This window comes from Meleagris gallopavo, chromosome 14 (assembly GCF_000146605.3).
Source record: "Meleagris gallopavo isolate NT-WF06-2002-E0010 breed Aviagen turkey brand Nicholas breeding stock chromosome 14, Turkey_5.1, whole genome shotgun sequence".
Classification (NCBI taxonomy): Eukaryota; Metazoa; Chordata; class Aves; order Galliformes; family Phasianidae; genus Meleagris; species Meleagris gallopavo.
Window position 1 is genome coordinate 7,032,085 of NC_015024.2, and position 16,892 is coordinate 7,048,976.

Here is a 16,892-nt window from a genome sequence, read left to right on the forward strand (position 1 = left end):
TGTTGTTGTTGTTGTTTTTTGTTTTTGTTTTTTTTTCCTGAGAAAAAGTTACCACTAGCTATTTTAAAAGACTGGCACCTTTTCATCTTGCCATGAGGTGTGAGGTTTGTTATGCAGTATTTGTCTTCAGGGTGCATTTTGTTTTTCTCTTTACTCCGCTTTCATCTCTTGCTTTCTTCCTTACTCATTTTATTTTCTAACTAACTTAGGGGCAACTATGGAAGGTGAGGAGATGACTGTCTAACTTGTTTTTTTGGAATGGAAAATAGGCATTGTCTAATAAAAGTATATGGGGATACTGATACCCAAAGCAGTGCCTGGGGATAAGACAGATACAGGTCTGCCAGTATGGAATAAAAAGGAGATGGACAGACACGGTGATAAAAGGAAGCATAATGAGAAAAATGCTATAAAGAAAGGCTGATTGAATGAATTACCTTGTAGATGTATCTTGTGACCTTTCAGCACAAAGAAGCTATCTCTTTGGCTGTCCTTGTTTCCGGTAGCCATAAAGGCTTTCAGAGAAGGCTGATGCAGTTTGATGTGCAAAAGTAAATGTTGCAGTATGTTGTCCCAGCTGAGAAATGGATGTAAACAGTAGGTTATCAGGTTCCTTGCTTCTCAGTTAGCAGTGACTCAGATCAGCTGTCCAGGATGAAAGGGCACATTCTCACATTTCTTCAGACTTTTGTGAGGAGCAGGTGAGATGTACGTGCTTCTAATAGTTGCTTTCACCTGAAAATATAATGGTGACTTTCCTTTGGATGACATACGCTCTGGGTCATACTGTGGTCCTTTAGATTTATACCTATTGTTTTTTTTTTTTATTTAATTGTTTTAAAGTATTTCATGTGAAATACTGCAGTGGGTTTTCAAAAGCACATCTATGGAAAAAGAAGTCTGTAGGACGGTTTCAGAATGTTCCTTTTTTGAGTTAAATGATGACTTGACATTCTCTTCTAAGACAAAAGAAAGGTGTTTATAATTACAAGAATAGGCTTTATGAGATAAATTTCTAAAGCAGTTTTTAATGATTGTTTTTAACTGGCTCTTAAAAACAACAACAACAACAACAAGAAAAACGGTACCTACACTTGTCAAGTCTTCCAATGATAGCATATTTCCCACGTAAGCTGATCTTTGGTTACTGTGTAAAAAGTATAACTTTGTGTAGCTGATTGTAGTAAAATAATGTACAACAAATGCTTCCATACTTTGCATTTCAAAGTGTACATTATTTTATGAAGTGGCTAAACTGGAGTTTGAGGTAGCAGGAGTTCCTTAGCTGCCATAAGTGATAAAGGTCGAACAAAACGGGCTGGTGTAGAGTTCCTTGGAGTCATTTGATGAAGTGAATAAAAATTTCCCTGTAGAAAAGAAAATGAGTGTGCCATCACACTGGTCATTGCTGATGGATTTCATCAACACAAAGAGGTTCAGTAAAGGTTAATAGGAGTGTGTAATGTGGTGTAACACAAACTTCCAATTATCAAGGAGTTCTTTAATGTCAAGGTGAGGAGAAATATGCCATTTTGACTCATATTTCCTTACAGATCAAGCTGGAGTTAACAATGTTATCTGTGGTCTATCAGGCAGGGCACTGGAAGAGTAACCAAGAGAGCTTGTACTTTTTGTTGCTGTAAAGTGTTGTGGGACATTGGGCATGTCACTGAATTTATCTGTCTCAATATTTTCGTGTACAGAATTGAGGTTCTTAGGACCTTCTTTTATAAAGTTTTCAGAGATCTGTGGATGACAAATCTTATACTGGCTTTAAATCAAAATGTTTTTGTTCATAAATTCTTAGCAGACATTGGCTGCAAAGTAAGGACAAATCTAACATTGCTTATTTTGTTAAGACATTAAATCTTGCTCTACCAAATTCATTTTAGAGTGAGGAGGAACAGGCAACAACCTAACAGTGATATTCTTGTTTAAACAAAACTGAAAAAATGAAACTCCAAACCACCGCCCTGAGGTTATTGTGATAATGGAGAAGTACAGAAATCTTTTACTAAGGAGAGATTCACAGATGAGTCTATCAAAGGAGTGCACCATCTGTAGTTGATGTCTCTGCTGTGGTAGTGCCATCTGAGTACCCTTCTGCTCAGTGGAAATGCTCAGATTCCCACACTCATGCACATATAATTCTGGAGACTACTATTTCATTGGCTTCAAATTCAGGTTTACTCATATTTAATTAGTGACCGTTCACTTGTAATGAAGGATTTAAAGACTGCTTTGTTTTTTTTGAAATCATCTGCAGGAAATTGCTCTGCCAGCTCTTACATGCAGAAGGGTTGTGTGCTAGTATGAAAGAGCACTGCAAGAGCTCAAGTGACAGAAGATTTGAGCTTTCCTGAGCTCTCCAAGTTTGTGCCTCACCAATTTGAACATGATCATTGTTTTAAAATTTTATTGTCTTGTAGCTTCCCCACATCGAGGACAAGTTATATTCTTAGTTTTGATTCAAAATCTAGCAAGCATGCTTTCCTAATAGTAGAAAGCCTCACTCTGTTCATATCTCCTCTATCTTCCATAGAATTATTAATGGTGGAAGGCAGCACATAGTGCAACTACAATGTCAATCTGCTCCACATTAATGGTGGGATTGGAGTTTTATGACTAAAAGCAAAATAACTAAAAAATGAGTAGGTGTTTTAAACCACCCTGAATAAACGCCATTTAAATTTTATTCAGCACAGCTAACAGCATGCATTTCAAAAATTCTTATATGAGGAAAACATTGAAAAATCAATGTGAGCTTAGTGTGTGTGTTTCCATAATCTCATTTTACATTTGAAGTTTCGAGTCTTGAACATCTGAACATCTGAATGTGTTTTTGGTTTGTGTTTTTTATGAATGACATCGAATAAACATTTTTTTTTTCATGGAAGCGATAGATTGAAATGGATAGTTCAACTTTCATTTGCATGTTGGTTCTGCTTTTCCTTTATAAAATAATAATAATAATGCACTCATACATCAAACTGCAATATATGTGTGAGAAAAACACTATCTCAAATAGCCACATTTATGATTATGTACAAATATGCGAGATGTAGTTATGAATACATCTCAGAGGCTTATATCCATTCCTAAATATGCTACACAGCTTGCTTTTAAAGGCTTATTATAGAGTTGGTGTTGAGTAAATATACTTTTTTAATCAGGATGGCGGTGATATTTGCTGCCTCTGAAGATCACTGGGAGTGGGAGGACTTTTCATCATAGATGGTTCTGCCTGTGTTCAAAGCACCCACTTGTACAAAGAGTGATGCTGAGAACTGCTTGCATACTTGTTAGTAACTTGAAATGTTTTGGCATACAACACAATTATCTGGATTTTGATAAAAGTTTATAGGTAGATACAAACAGGAACATAATTATCACATTTGTCCCAGAAGAAAATAATTCAAATTGTAGCTATCTGTGGTATCTTTCTAAAGTTGTCTTTCTTCAAGAGAATATTTCTTTTCCTCCTTATTCACTCAATCTGCATGTTTTTTTTTTCCCTATCATAATTACTGTTATTATTGTTTATTTAGCGTTTGTTTATACTTCAGTGCCAAATGCTTTGATTACATTAAGTGATTCAGACTTGACTGTTGTGTGGACTACTTTATGGTATGCTGATCTTAGATGAATGCTTACCATGCAAGTGGGGGAGGAAGGAAAACAAAACAAAAAAGACTCCTAAACTAAATCCACGAACAGCATTAAAAGTCCTGACAGTGAAGTGCTGTCTGTCTTTGCCTGGTACTTATGTGAAATGATGTGGCAAAACAGATATTGCAGAAATAACCTATTTTTTGTCTGTTGTGTCAAATGATAAATGTTCATATCTCTGTGGAGAATTTCTTAGCAAATGCGGATTTTGCTAACAAACCAGAAGTTGCTTAGTTGTGTCTGCTCAGTCTTCTTGACAACTGGAAGACTCCTTATCAAAAGAAATGTCCAACCATGACTTTAACTTTTGATACATTCTTGTGGAAAAATCAGTTATTTACAGTTTACATTTTTGACAAAGGAGAGAAAATGGCTGATTTAAAACATTGTTTGGAAGAGTTATTCAGAGTGGCTACATGAAGGTAGTTTGCAACTAAGCAATATAAAGGATAGCCCAGGCCAAAAGCTGAGTATTTTCCACCAGCATTTTTCCAATAGTTTTTTCCTTAGGACTGTGCCAGTAAGATTGCAATTGTTTTTTTCAGGATTACATTAAAATAAAATAACTATGTTTTAAAATTTGTCCGAATTTATTTTGAGTGAACATCTGTGTTGTTTTAGCTAATTTATTTAAATTAAAAGCAAATGTGTACTGTAAAATGTAGTGTCAGGAAAACGATGAAACCCTAGAGACCAGACAGCAGTAGAAGTGGTGAGAGGAAGAGAATCCATTATTAGTGACTTTTTTTTGTCGCAGATTTATTGTGTGGTGGTTTTTTTCATATCTGCTTTGATTCAGATTTCTTGTGTTCATACTTTTGTTGGTCAGCATCTTTCTAGACTCAAACAAAATTACCATCTTCCAGAACGCTCAGTACTGAGAGGAGGTTCATGGATATGCACGGATGAAGCTGGCATCTCTCCCTTCCATGAACAATCACTAGAGCAAAAGAATTCTAAAACCAGCTGCTGTTCTTTCTGGCCACATCATTTCTCCTGTCTTTGAACCTTCCATTGATGGCTGAATAAATAACAGAACTGTTTTAATGGCAATGAAATTCTGAATATAAAATACATATTAAGTAAACACTTCAATTGCCAAAGTCTTGCAGATCAAGTAAATACTCCTGGCTAGTTGCAATTGCTCTTTAAGTTTTCCAACAATTGGCTGGATGAGCAATATGCAAGATGTGTGGTCTTTTGTTGTTATAATTTAAACAATAACTTTTTCTTTCTTCCCATATATTTTTTTTAATGCTTTGGCTTTAAGTTAGGGAAAAATGAATCAATGTACTGAGCAGTATCTCACTCATGCTTGTTTTGAATGCAAGCTACTTGTTAATTATCAAATAACAGAAGTTATTCAAAATTGAGAAATTTTAGCTTTTAATGTTTCCTCAGTAACCTAAGATACTATATAATGCAATTCTCTGTGGCTAGAAAATGTTGACTTTCATTCTAATATGCAATTTTCCAACAAATGCAGTGAATAATCTGATTTTCTTCACTTAACGGCAAAGCTTAAATCAATACATCTGGAGACCTGAAAGCAGCCTCTTGAAGGGATGTATTTTAGAATACTTTCTAAGAATTCAAAGATCAATACTGCAGGGAGCAGTTTTTATCAGACTCTGATATGTTGAACATGACCTGTGCAGCTTGAAATAAATGAGTCAAATTTGTACTTAGTCCGTTGACATGATAAATATGATAGTTGTTCATAGCTGTGCATTTTGTCACTTGTTTTATATTCTCCAAAGCTTCTAATCCTGTGGGACACGAGCAGACTTTGAGATCATTAATTAACTGGGAGTGTTTTCAATTTACTGTTAATCTAGTCCATTTTATCACATTTCATTACAGTAATATTTACCTCCCTGTTGCCTACTGCGTTCCTTAGTTTTCTCCAACATATGCAAAGAAAGATTTATTTATTTTAGACCAATCACCATGCTATCCTATCTATATATATTTTTTTTTCAGAATGGATAATAGAACTTGAGCTGAGTTTAGTAGTGGACTTGCAGAGTTGAAATAAAAACGTTTATAGGCATGTGGGGAAATAAAGGCTAGAAAGGGGGGAAAAAAAAATCATCCTGCTTTCCTCCAAAGAACAAAATGCAGGCAGTTTGCTCGAGGCTTCATAAATAATACAAGATTAATATTAAAGTCTGAAATAAAATAATCTCATAGTAGGAAGCAATGGAAAAGTAAATAAATTAATTACTGGAATAGGAAAATTACAGAATACAAAAATTCAAATATCCTAAATGTTTTCTGATGACACTGTTAAACTTCTTATGGCATGGTCTGCAAATGATATTTTATCAAATTTTCCTATCAAAACACTAATGCAAGCTTTGACAGATAAGTATTCAGATTAAAACTGGTTCAAAGTGTCATTTGCCTTGAAAATTAGTTGAAAGAAATGAGAACAATATGCACAGGAATTCTCTTACAGTAAATTCCTTTCTTCTGTCACCTGCCAGGACATGACTGGTCCTTATTCATTGTTTTGATCACTAAAATGTTCATCCTGGTGCTTTAAGCCATTTTTCTTTTATCTCCTTATTCTTCCTTCTTTCTAGTATTGCATATGTTTTGGAGAAAATCATTATTGCTATTCATGAATTTACTTAGTATTACTGTCTCGGCACGTAGAGTAAAAATATAGTGGAGTGACATGAGTAGGAGAAACAGTCTCTGTATTAAATACTTTGAAATTTGGCTCCAGAGAATATTACACTTTTTTTTTTTTTTTTTACATTATATTCTTACAAGGTTTGCTTATAAACACTGATTTAAAAAATGGTTGTTATCCAGAAAATAGAGGATAAAAATTGCATGTATTGTCAGTCTAAGAGTTTTGTTGTGAATGAGACCATAAATTAATGCTCATCCATACTGTGCAGCTGATGCTTTGCATTCAGATAAGGACACGTATTTCCGTGGTTTGTTGAGGGGTTTTCCTTGCAAGGAAAGTTAAGGACATATAGATATGTTTATAGAGTAAGTATTCCTAATCTAAGGATTTTATAAACCTCATAAAATAGATATTTGCAGGATCTTCATTGGTGAAGGAGGTTTCTAAATGGCTAAGACGTATATATGTATCGTTGCTTTAAAATACTTTTGAATGAAATACAGAGATTTTTTTCTTCAGTATTTTGATGTTTGGTTGTCCGGAGGGGTAATTTAACTGTTTTGAAGGAAAATATATTCCTACTATGCATAGCGTAAATATTTCTATTGTTATTGCCTTAGCAGAGTTCTGGTACTAACCCCATTATTTCTTCTGTATGTCAGTGTCTTGGTGCATAGCAGCCTTCTGTCAACAAATAAACATCAAATAAGTAGAGAATATCAGCAACAGCGTAAACAAAACCAATCATTTGTTGTCAAAATTTCAACTAGTTCCTTGAATAATTTTTCCTTAATTTTTTTTTTTCATTTCTTCCCTCAGAAATACAAAGAATATGAGAAAGACGTTGCAATCGAAGAAATCGATGGCCTTCAGCTTGTGAAAAAGTTAGCAAAGAATATGGAAGAAATGTTTCATAAAAAGTCCGAAGCTGTGCGGGTAAGCAGCAGAGCTGTCTGCTATTTCATTCGCTAATGTTGAACTAAGCATGGAATTTAGGCTCTGCTCTGGAATATGTACAAGCAATTGAAAATGAAATGGAAATACTAAAATGTTTCTAGAAGTATTTTTAGTACAGAAGTATTTTTAGAATCAATTCTCCAGAGAATATATATAAATGTTTTATGGCATCAATGGATAAACACAAAAGTGTGTAGCAAGGTTTGGACTACCTGTTTCCCATATGGATTGGTAAGCTATCACTTGTGTTTGGTAAAATATAGTTATTACGAATGGTTGTGCATTATTATATTAGAATTCTCATCATCAAACTAAAGCAGACTTCATATTATTGCTTTCTAGTACAAAAATAGTACTGGGAGAAACTTCTGATTTTGATAGCTGTCCTTTAGATCAGGTCAAGAAAAAGTTGAAAATGCTTCATGTAGGAATGAACCCCAAATTCCTTTATTTGTTAAGTAGTACATAGCTGTAAAGGCAACTTATCAACATTCTACAGTAGCTACCTACTTTCTGTACTTCTGTAGGCCTGACTGGTTTGTTGTTGTTGTTGTTGTTGAACTCTGACACTTTATTTGTGCTCAGTTGTCTTATTAGATTTACCATAGAAAAAGGAAAAAGTCTGACACCTGTGTTATTCTGCATTAAGTAGGATTTTTTTTTGTAACACTTGTCCTAAAGAATATCAGGTATTCCCGTTCTACTCTTCATTTTACATTATTCTTTGAAATTTAGGTGACTGCCTATAACTGTAGTTCCTGTTGTATCAGCAGTGTCAATTAGCTGACAATCTGCTGTGGTGATGCTCTGTGCTGTCATCTGCCTTGCTTGCTTGCTGTCTGTTCAGTTGAGATGGAGGTCTCAGTACCTCAACTGTGAAGCTGAAGGCATCACCCAAGGAAGGGGATTCCACTTGTGTAGCTGCAAATACAATTCAGCCTTTCATTTTTATTTTTAGTGCAAAGGGAGGAAGGAATTTGGTGCTCTTTTAGAGGCTGAATTTTCTGGGTTGGCAGCAAAGTAAAACATATTTCAGCTTGTAAACTGAGCACACTTGGCAGGGAAGCAGAGAAAGACAAAAAACATGGAAACTTCACAGTGCCATTTTAACGGTCTGTTTTTCAGAGGGAAAACTGCACTTTAAAGTACATGCAACAGCTTCCAGAAGCTGCAAGTTGCCTGCAGAGGTACGCTGATTCTGTAGGGATGGTTTTCCTTATTCTCTAGAGAAAACTACTGTCCTGATGTTGTAAAAATGTCCAAAAGTGTTCTCAGAGCAGTGATCCGCTAGAGCTAGAAGTGACAACAAGCTGTGTACAGTGAAAGAGAACACCTTTACTAAAGGTGTGGAGCACTGTTGGGGAAGAGCACTTGTTCTCTCAGTTATAGCTTTATAATGAATGTATTCCAATGGTGGTGAAGTGTATAGAGCTGCTTTGGCCTCTTCACATAGATGGAGTTTTTCCACTCCCTCAGAGAGGAAAATAAGCAACCAAAGCTTCCTGCACCAATATAGGCTATTGTGCTCTGTGTAAATCTTAAAGCACTTGTATAGTGCTATCTGAAAGGACGTCAGTGCCAACATGTCCCGACTGACATCTAGAATGTTCTTTGGACAGTTTCCATCTTTGGAAAAGCAGTTAGAAGCTTGGTTTGAACGGGGATGCTTCATTTTAAAGTTAATTTCTCTAGCGTATCTTTCAGGAAGGTTACTTTTTGCAGAATTACAAGACATGGCTCATCTGAGGTGGTTCTTTGTGGGAGTCAGAGATGGAATGGGTGACTGCCCAGGCTCTGGTGATAAGTTCAAAACCTGCAAGAGTTCCATTTGACAGTAGAACTTCGTATTTTTTGTCTTGATAAGTTTTGACCAGGTTCTTTCTTTGGCACATTACAGCTCACTTTCTTATGCCTGTAGAAGTGAGAAGGGAATTGCAAAGCTTATATAGGACTAAGACCTATTCTACAATAAGACAAAGCTATGCTGAATCCTTCTGCCTCTAATACAGTAGAGTTTTGACCTAAACTTTGAATGGAAATGTTCTGAGCACTGAAACCTAGAGATTAGATTAATCTTTTAGATAATCAGAGGTTAATAGTTGGTAAGTAGCAAATGAAGATCAACTCCTGCCCAAGGAGGTTGTGGATGCCCCATCTCTGGAAGCATTCAAGGCCAGGCTGGATGTGGCTCTGGTTGATGACCCTGCACATAGCAGGGGGCTTGAAACTCAATGATTGTTGTGGTCCTTTTCAACCCTGGCCATTCTATGATTCTTAAATATCATCCAACCTTAGAAATGTGGGGCAACGATTGAGAAGAAATATGTTTGTGCCACGCCAAACCACTGGTTGAACTAGCTACAGATAGATCATAATTAGTGTAGTGTAAAATACTTTTTAAATGAAGCACTTTAATCAATGCACTTTTTCAGCTTTTAGCATATGCAGCAAAATCTGACAACTTTTCAGGAAGCCACAGTCATACAGAATGTTTGATTTGTGGAAAAGGCCAACAAGAAAGATTAGGAGATATAGAAATAGCATGGCATGGAAAGGTCTTTTTTTTTCTTTTTTTTTTTCTTTTTTCTTTTTTTTTTTCTTCTTTTTTGTTTTTGTTTTCTGTTTTGTTTTGCTTTCTACTTTCAAACACATTAACTTGTTCTGAGGCACTAATCACTGCTGGACTCTCTTCTCCCTCCTACTCATTTATAGTCTGGTTGAATTTTTATCTTTGTCTCATCGTTTTTCATAGTGATTAGTTGGTTCAGTGTGATTTTTATCATATTCATCCCATTTGAATTACCCTTCACTATGCAATTATCCTATCACAGAATGTCCTATTTTTGTGCTGTCAGATACATAAAATAAATGGAAAACTGAAAGTGCTAAACCAATTATGTAACCTTTTGTCATTTACTTACTGATGGAAACCCTTGCAAGCAACTCCCCCTACTCCCAGTGTTCACTATTTACATTAGATTTATGTCAGATCAGGATATTCCTGTTAACTGTTTCTTCCCTAGCACTGCCCTACTTAATGAAATTTCAGACAGGCAACTTGCAAATCTTATTTTTAAATATTTGTGACAGGGTTTGTGTTAATACTATGGAAGAATGGTTTTAATTCCAGATTGTTAGTACTTACCTTTGGTTATAACTGGCAAATGCAGAGGTAAAACTATGGCATTCTGACTGGGAAAAAGTCTTATTGCCCATAAGGTGGGACAAGTGGAAATATTTCCTGAGTTGTTCAGCAGTAGGTTTAATTTTACAGCCAAACCCAAGTAATCAGTTGGAAAGCATTGTGCAGTCCACTGTCACTTGTGATATTACTTCAGCCACCTTCCCTGAACTTTTACTGATTTCAGTCAGGGGAAATGGGCTTGCTCAGACTTAACGTAAAGTTAGCTGTGAGGTTTTTTTTTTATTTTAAGATTTTTAGGAGGTATCATGACTCTTTACTATCTCCACTCATTGGAAAATGAAGAGAACAGAGCACAATGGCATGGTGCTTACTGACAAAAGTCTATTTTAAGAAACTTAGTGGCAGAAAAGAGGTAAAATTAAACTATTCATTCGCTGGTTTTATTTTTTTCTAGTTAATCCTATCATAGGAAAAAAAAAAGGCGGGAAGTGAAAAACAATAGTATAAAATATAAATTGTTAGTGAATATATATATATATTTAAAAAGCCAAAATTAAAATATTAGCTAGGTAGTTAAATTTCCATTTTCAACAGTATCATTCATCAAGAAAAGAGAATCCTATAAAAATGGTTGTTGATTTACTTCTAAGATGGTGAATCAAATGTTAAGGATTATTTTTCTTTCAGGTAACTACCACTGCTACAGTGGAAAATGAAAATAAAAGAATATTTTATTAACTTTTCTACCGTAGCTACCTGGTGTTCATTGTGAAGCTGATTCTCATTATAACTGTGCTGTGAAAAGTAATTGCTGTTGTACAGTAATTCAATTTCAGTGCATTCATGCATCAGTAAGCCAGTGGGGTTTATCTCGAGAAACCCGTGACTTTAAAGCTTTTTATCATGAAATTCCACATGCAGAGAAATGATTTTCCAAGGAGTAGAATATCAGCATTAACATTTAACAAACATTTAAAATGAGGAAAAATAGATTTTTATTTTTCCCCACAGGTGCCTTTTACACCAATCTTCAAACTGTTCTCATATACTGTTAGAGTTGTATTGTTCATACATGGATAAAAAAAAGTGTAACGTGTGTTTGAAATGTTTATGCTTATTCATATACTGTCCGTGTTTGCACATTTTATTTTATGGATGTGTATGCAAGTGTATACTTTAAACACGTTGAGGTTTACATATGTAATATTAACCAATGCAGTTTATTGATTTGTGTGTGTGTGCATGAACTAAGTAAGCAATATATTAAACTCCACCAACGTGTTGCCTGACAATTACTGATGAACTGGTATCCTGATCAATAAATCAGTTTTGTTTTGTATATGTATATATATAAACAAAGGCATTCATGCAAATGATAATTTGTATTGGGAGGGCAAAATGAGGTTGCTTGGATGAACATAGAGCGGTGAATATACATATTTTTAAGAAAACTAAAGTAATCATACTGTATAAGCTAGCCAATGAATGTAGCTTTATTTACAAACTGCCCACAGGTACTTTATTCTTTCCTTGGCAGCATGTAGTATTTAACTTTTCAGGTGTGTTGCTTAGAGCGGAGTGCTTCCCCATTTGATCAGACACATTGATCGGGGAAGGTGGTGTTTGTTTTCTGGTTGGCTAAGGGTGATATTTAGGATTGGATTTGGAGTTAGCTCTACCAACTGTTTAAACACCTTTCCTTTCAAAGAGTTATTCTAGTCATTCACTTTAATGCTTCCAAATGATGTCACTGAAATCACACAAAAAGTAATGACTGAAAATTAAATACTAATAGAAAGTTAGAAAGTAGCTATTATTTTACATTTGCTCGTTAGTTTTGAATAAGAAGTTTTTAATATAAAGTTTTTAGAGCTTTTTTGATTTTCTTATGTGTAGGTTGTTTTCAGTGTCTTCTTCACTTTTTATTCACCACTTTTCCCACAGTTTGCATTTAAGTCTACTGTCGCTTTCGATAGATTTTAAATCCTTACAGGTGTTACAGAGTGTGGCCTCACTGATGAAAGTCAGAGGAAATTCAATCATAAGAAAGGCTTGGAGATTAGAGGGACCTAAATGTTTTTGTTTCGGGAAGCTAATTTAACTAATGATGTAAAAACAAGAAGTATTATGATAAGATGATGTATTGAAAATGGGTGCCTTCATCAAGACAAAAATCCAAATAAAAGTAATAAAAAGCAAAAATAGGAAGACCCAACAACCTTTTAAATCAGGGAAGCAGAAGATGTCCCTGTTATGTCAGTATGCCAATTCAGAGCATTTACTGAGGACAGGACGTTCCTGCATGGTGCCGTTTTTCTAGATTGTATATTGTTAGATTGTATATTGTTAACTTGTGGTTGAAACATATTGGCTTCCAACAATAGATAAATAAAAAATTGAGGCAACAGTGAGGAATTATTCCAGTGAGTTTTTGAACAGGTATTATTTTTAAGGGACTATTTTGAATGCGCACTTTCTACAGTGTCCACTGTCGGTTTTATTACTGTTATTTTTATTGTAATTTTCTATCACGTAGATCAAAGCCAGATTGAGAATGACATTCTTGAGAAGGAAATGGTCGTCAGTATTTCATATTCATATAATAGAAGAAGAAAAGGTCCTATGCTTCAAAGCTTATTACTTTACAGGCCTAGCCACATTAAAATGTATAATAAACATGTTTCTACTGTCCATAGTGTTCCCTCATCATTGCATCTGTAGAATTACAAAGGAAAATGAATATCAACATACACTACTTAAAGCTGTGCTGTTCAATGAGTACTATTTTGATAAATAGGTGAAAAAAAAATATATAAAAATTACTGAAGGAAAAATTTGTAAATGATTATGGGTGGAAGGAAATTATGGTGAATCATCCCAATGTCACTATAAATAGTTTCAAATAACAGAATGAAGACAATGAATAAAAGAGAGAGAGCTACAACTGTGTTAATTATTGGCAACAAATTAAAACTTTTCAGCAGTATTTTTGCACTCACATTTAGTGTTTTAACTTAATTGTTGCTAGTTACTTCTGCTATCCTCTGAATTTTGCTCACAGTTTGACTGGTTCTTCATATGTAAGTGTTGAATTTCTGTTCTGAAAGCATTAAGAGCTTCAGTTAATTTTTAGCAAAGTAGACTACACTGGAAGATAATAAGATGGTTAATAATCCACTGACAGTCAGAGGATTATTTAGAAGCATAATACGTAGTAATCATAGCTTGAAGAATATTTAAAGACACACTGAATATTTTTCTTGTTTGCTACCATTCCATTTAACATTTGCTTTTCTTGATGTGCAGAAACTGAGATCTTCAAGAAATACAGTATTAGCAAGCTTATTTTAGTTCAGTTCAGCTAGATCACATATTGCTTCTTTGTTTTTGAATTCTCTGAATTTTCCAATGTATATTATATGTGTATATTTATATGTATATTTATAAACAGATATCACTGTGACTTCTGAGAGATAATAAATAAATAATGAAAATCATTATTTCATTCTCATTGAACAGCCAATAGGCTTCTCTTAGCCTACATTCCTATTACAGAGCTGCAGCCTGTCCTTGGGCACGTTGTTGGTGAATGAAGGGGAAAGCAGCAATCAGCTGATTGCACACCTGTGCTGCCTGTGGGACAGAGCAGCTGGGTGATGGGGGAGCCGGGAGTTCTGAAGCACTGAATCAGAGCAGGGAGCTAAGAGTGTTGATCAAATCTTTGTCTAAATCTAAAATTTCTTAAAGCCTGGTTGAGTTGAGACTGTAGAAAACTATTCTTTGACTGGAGGACGACAGGGAGAGAGAGACAAAACCTGGCTCACTCAGTTGTTTGCCTTTTCTCACACGTACAAAGTTTGAATGTTTAACTTCCATAGAATGAAAAGAAATCCAACAAAGACTTCACTGAGATCCTTCACTGTCTGCTTAGTCATTTATTTTTAATAGTTCAGGAATGACTTCATTACGACAACTAGGAAAGTCAAAATAATTTTGTTTATCAACCTTTCTTCACTGGTCAGAAATAATTTTCTACTTTCAGCCTCTGTGTACTGATCTGTATTAAAGGTAGAAACTATTAATTTGATAGATCCATTTTTAAGGAAAGGGCAGTAGTTTGTACTGATTATTTTTAGGAGGTTTGAGGAATACGTATCTCTTTAGATTTTTAGAGTCACATACATAATCTGGCACATGGGGCCTCCAGGAAGCATTTCCCATATGCCAACTTGTATGGTACTGCAGATCTGAAGGTCTCATTGCTCTGCTGCAGCTTGAAATAAATACCCAAACAAAGTAACTTAAATTGGGCTTTGAATTTTGTCTGGCTTTAAAACTCTAGGCAATTTGTCTGCTCAATAAAACCAATCTAACTAGTCCTAGGGAATTCAGTGAATTTCTTTTGGAAGTTTAAATTTAGGGGAAAAAAAAACACATGAAAAAGTTTTAAATACGAGGAAAGGGGGAAAATGAAGAAAAAACCTAATAGCATTTTATGCTGGAAACGATTATGATAGTTTTATCCTTAGTGCTGGGGAAAGCAGTAAAAAGTATTTAAAGATAGTGCTTTCAAATCTAAAACACTTATCTGAAAATACAGGCAGAGAGAAAAATCAAACTAGACACTTCACAGAATAATTCATTTATTAAACTTCATTGCAAAAGTATATAACAGCCAGGGTTTGCCATCAACAACATAAAATAGCTTTTCTCACAGCAGGAACAAAAAAGTAAAGTAGGTTTGGAAGAATAAACTAGGAGGGACTGGCTTTATGTATCCTTCTTTCTTATCACTGTTTTGGAGAATTACCATATTTTAATTTTAACAAAAATAGGTGTATTTTCAGCTTGATGTTTACCATCTGAATTATAGATATCACTTCAAATAGTGAAGTTTTATACAGTGTGTTTAATTTCACTTATATGACTGTCACCTGTTCATTTATTTATAATTTTTATTTCATTTTTTTTCATACATATCATTAAATCTATTTTTGGAATGATAAATACTATTCTCAGATGTTGTAAGCACTGACATGACAATGTAATAAAAAAAAATCAGGTTCAGCTCACTGAGGTTGTTTGTTGTTACTTATTATTAATTGACTACTTTAAATACTCTCCTGAGAGAATACCCCATGGCCTGCAATGCTGTTTGTATAATATTAGCCTGTTTTCTGCAACATGACACACATTCAGTGTAATGCTTACATAATGAGCAAAGGTAACTTCTTGGAGAGAACCCTCTGGGGCATGGCCTGTGCTTGTCACGGCACAGCTGGTCATGCTGCTGTCTTTTCCATTACAAGATCTGGAAGCAAACTGGTAGCAAATTTTTGGTGATTGCAGTGTACATCTGTGTCCACCCAAAACTGTTGTAGGTGCTCCTTCACAATAGCACATTTCAGTGAAACATGCTCTAAGGAGAATCTGTTAGTATTTTTTAAGGAAATTTATTCTTGGCTCTGCTCTTCCTTTACGCTTGTGTATGGGAAGTGTGGAGTCCTGGCCTGAAGCACTGATTGAGCACCTGGGGAAAGGACCCAGCCAGCCCTGGAGCACAGGTGAAGGCAATTCAGCTGTGTCAGGGAAGGGGTGGAGCCTGGCTGCACCTCTCTTAGACCTCATTTAAGGGCTGACTGCCACTGGGCAAGGGTCTCTTCCTGAAAATTCCTCCTTTGTGGAATATTGCTGTCCTAGATCTTCAGAGGTGGGTGAGAACTTTTCCTTTTTCTTTGTAATGCCTTTTTATCCTGCTAGTCCTTTTGTAATTACATCTCCTGTGTTACCATTCCATTGCATTGATCTTTCTGATTGTTCCAGTTTGCCATGCCAGGCAGGTGCTATGGCTCAGCCCAGGTGGCTGCAGGAGCACCACAGGAAGGGAACATCTTAAGGAAAGAGCTGAGGCAAATTGGTTTTGCAACTTTCAGTAGTTAAAACTAATCTTTGGCATATTGATGAATCCTAAGAAAAAAAATCTCATTCTATTTGTTTTGTTAACATTGAACTTTTTAATGATCCTAACCTATACTTGGGTATGCTTGCGAATTGGTACTGGATTCTATGACTGAAGGATTAGTCAGTACAATAACAAACGAACCCAAAACCCTAAGCTAATAAACTAAAAGAGTCTTTCTTTTCCTTAAATAAGTTCAGATTTTGTTTGTTGCATGAGGTGAAAAGCCCATGTGAAAGGAAAGCAGAGGAGGGAGACAGGAGGGAGTCAGATCAATTAAATTTAATTTCAGTTTTAATTTCTTTATTTATGGTGGCTTAAAACCACATCAAAATATCTTCCTATCTGATTAGATGCGTGGCCAGATGTTTGGGGAAATTTCTAATCACCTGTGTGCAAATCAGTTGCTTCAAGCCTGATACTCCATATTGCATGCTGTACTAGCAGGTTAGCATCTTCTGTTCCAACTCATTTGTAGAGTATCAATTTTTTCTGTATGGTAGCTTCAGAAAGGTGAA

At 35.2% G+C, this 16,892-nt stretch overlaps 1 protein-coding gene across 3 annotated transcripts in view; it reads left to right on the forward strand.

Annotated features, from left to right (window-relative positions):
• CACNA2D3 (calcium voltage-gated channel auxiliary subunit alpha2delta 3) overlaps positions 1-16,892 on the forward strand; it is a 399,128-nt gene that overhangs the window by 79,313 nt on the left and 302,923 nt on the right. For all 3 annotated transcript variants that reach the window (XR_004161297.1, XM_031555548.1, XM_010718481.2), the window contains exon 3: positions 7,133-7,249. Coding sequence is in view for 2 of the 3 variants with exons in the window: in XM_031555548.1 (XP_031411408.1) it covers positions 7,133-7,249 (117 nt within the window). In the remaining variant the exon portion in view is untranslated. The remainder of the gene's footprint in view (positions 1-7,132; positions 7,250-16,892) is intronic.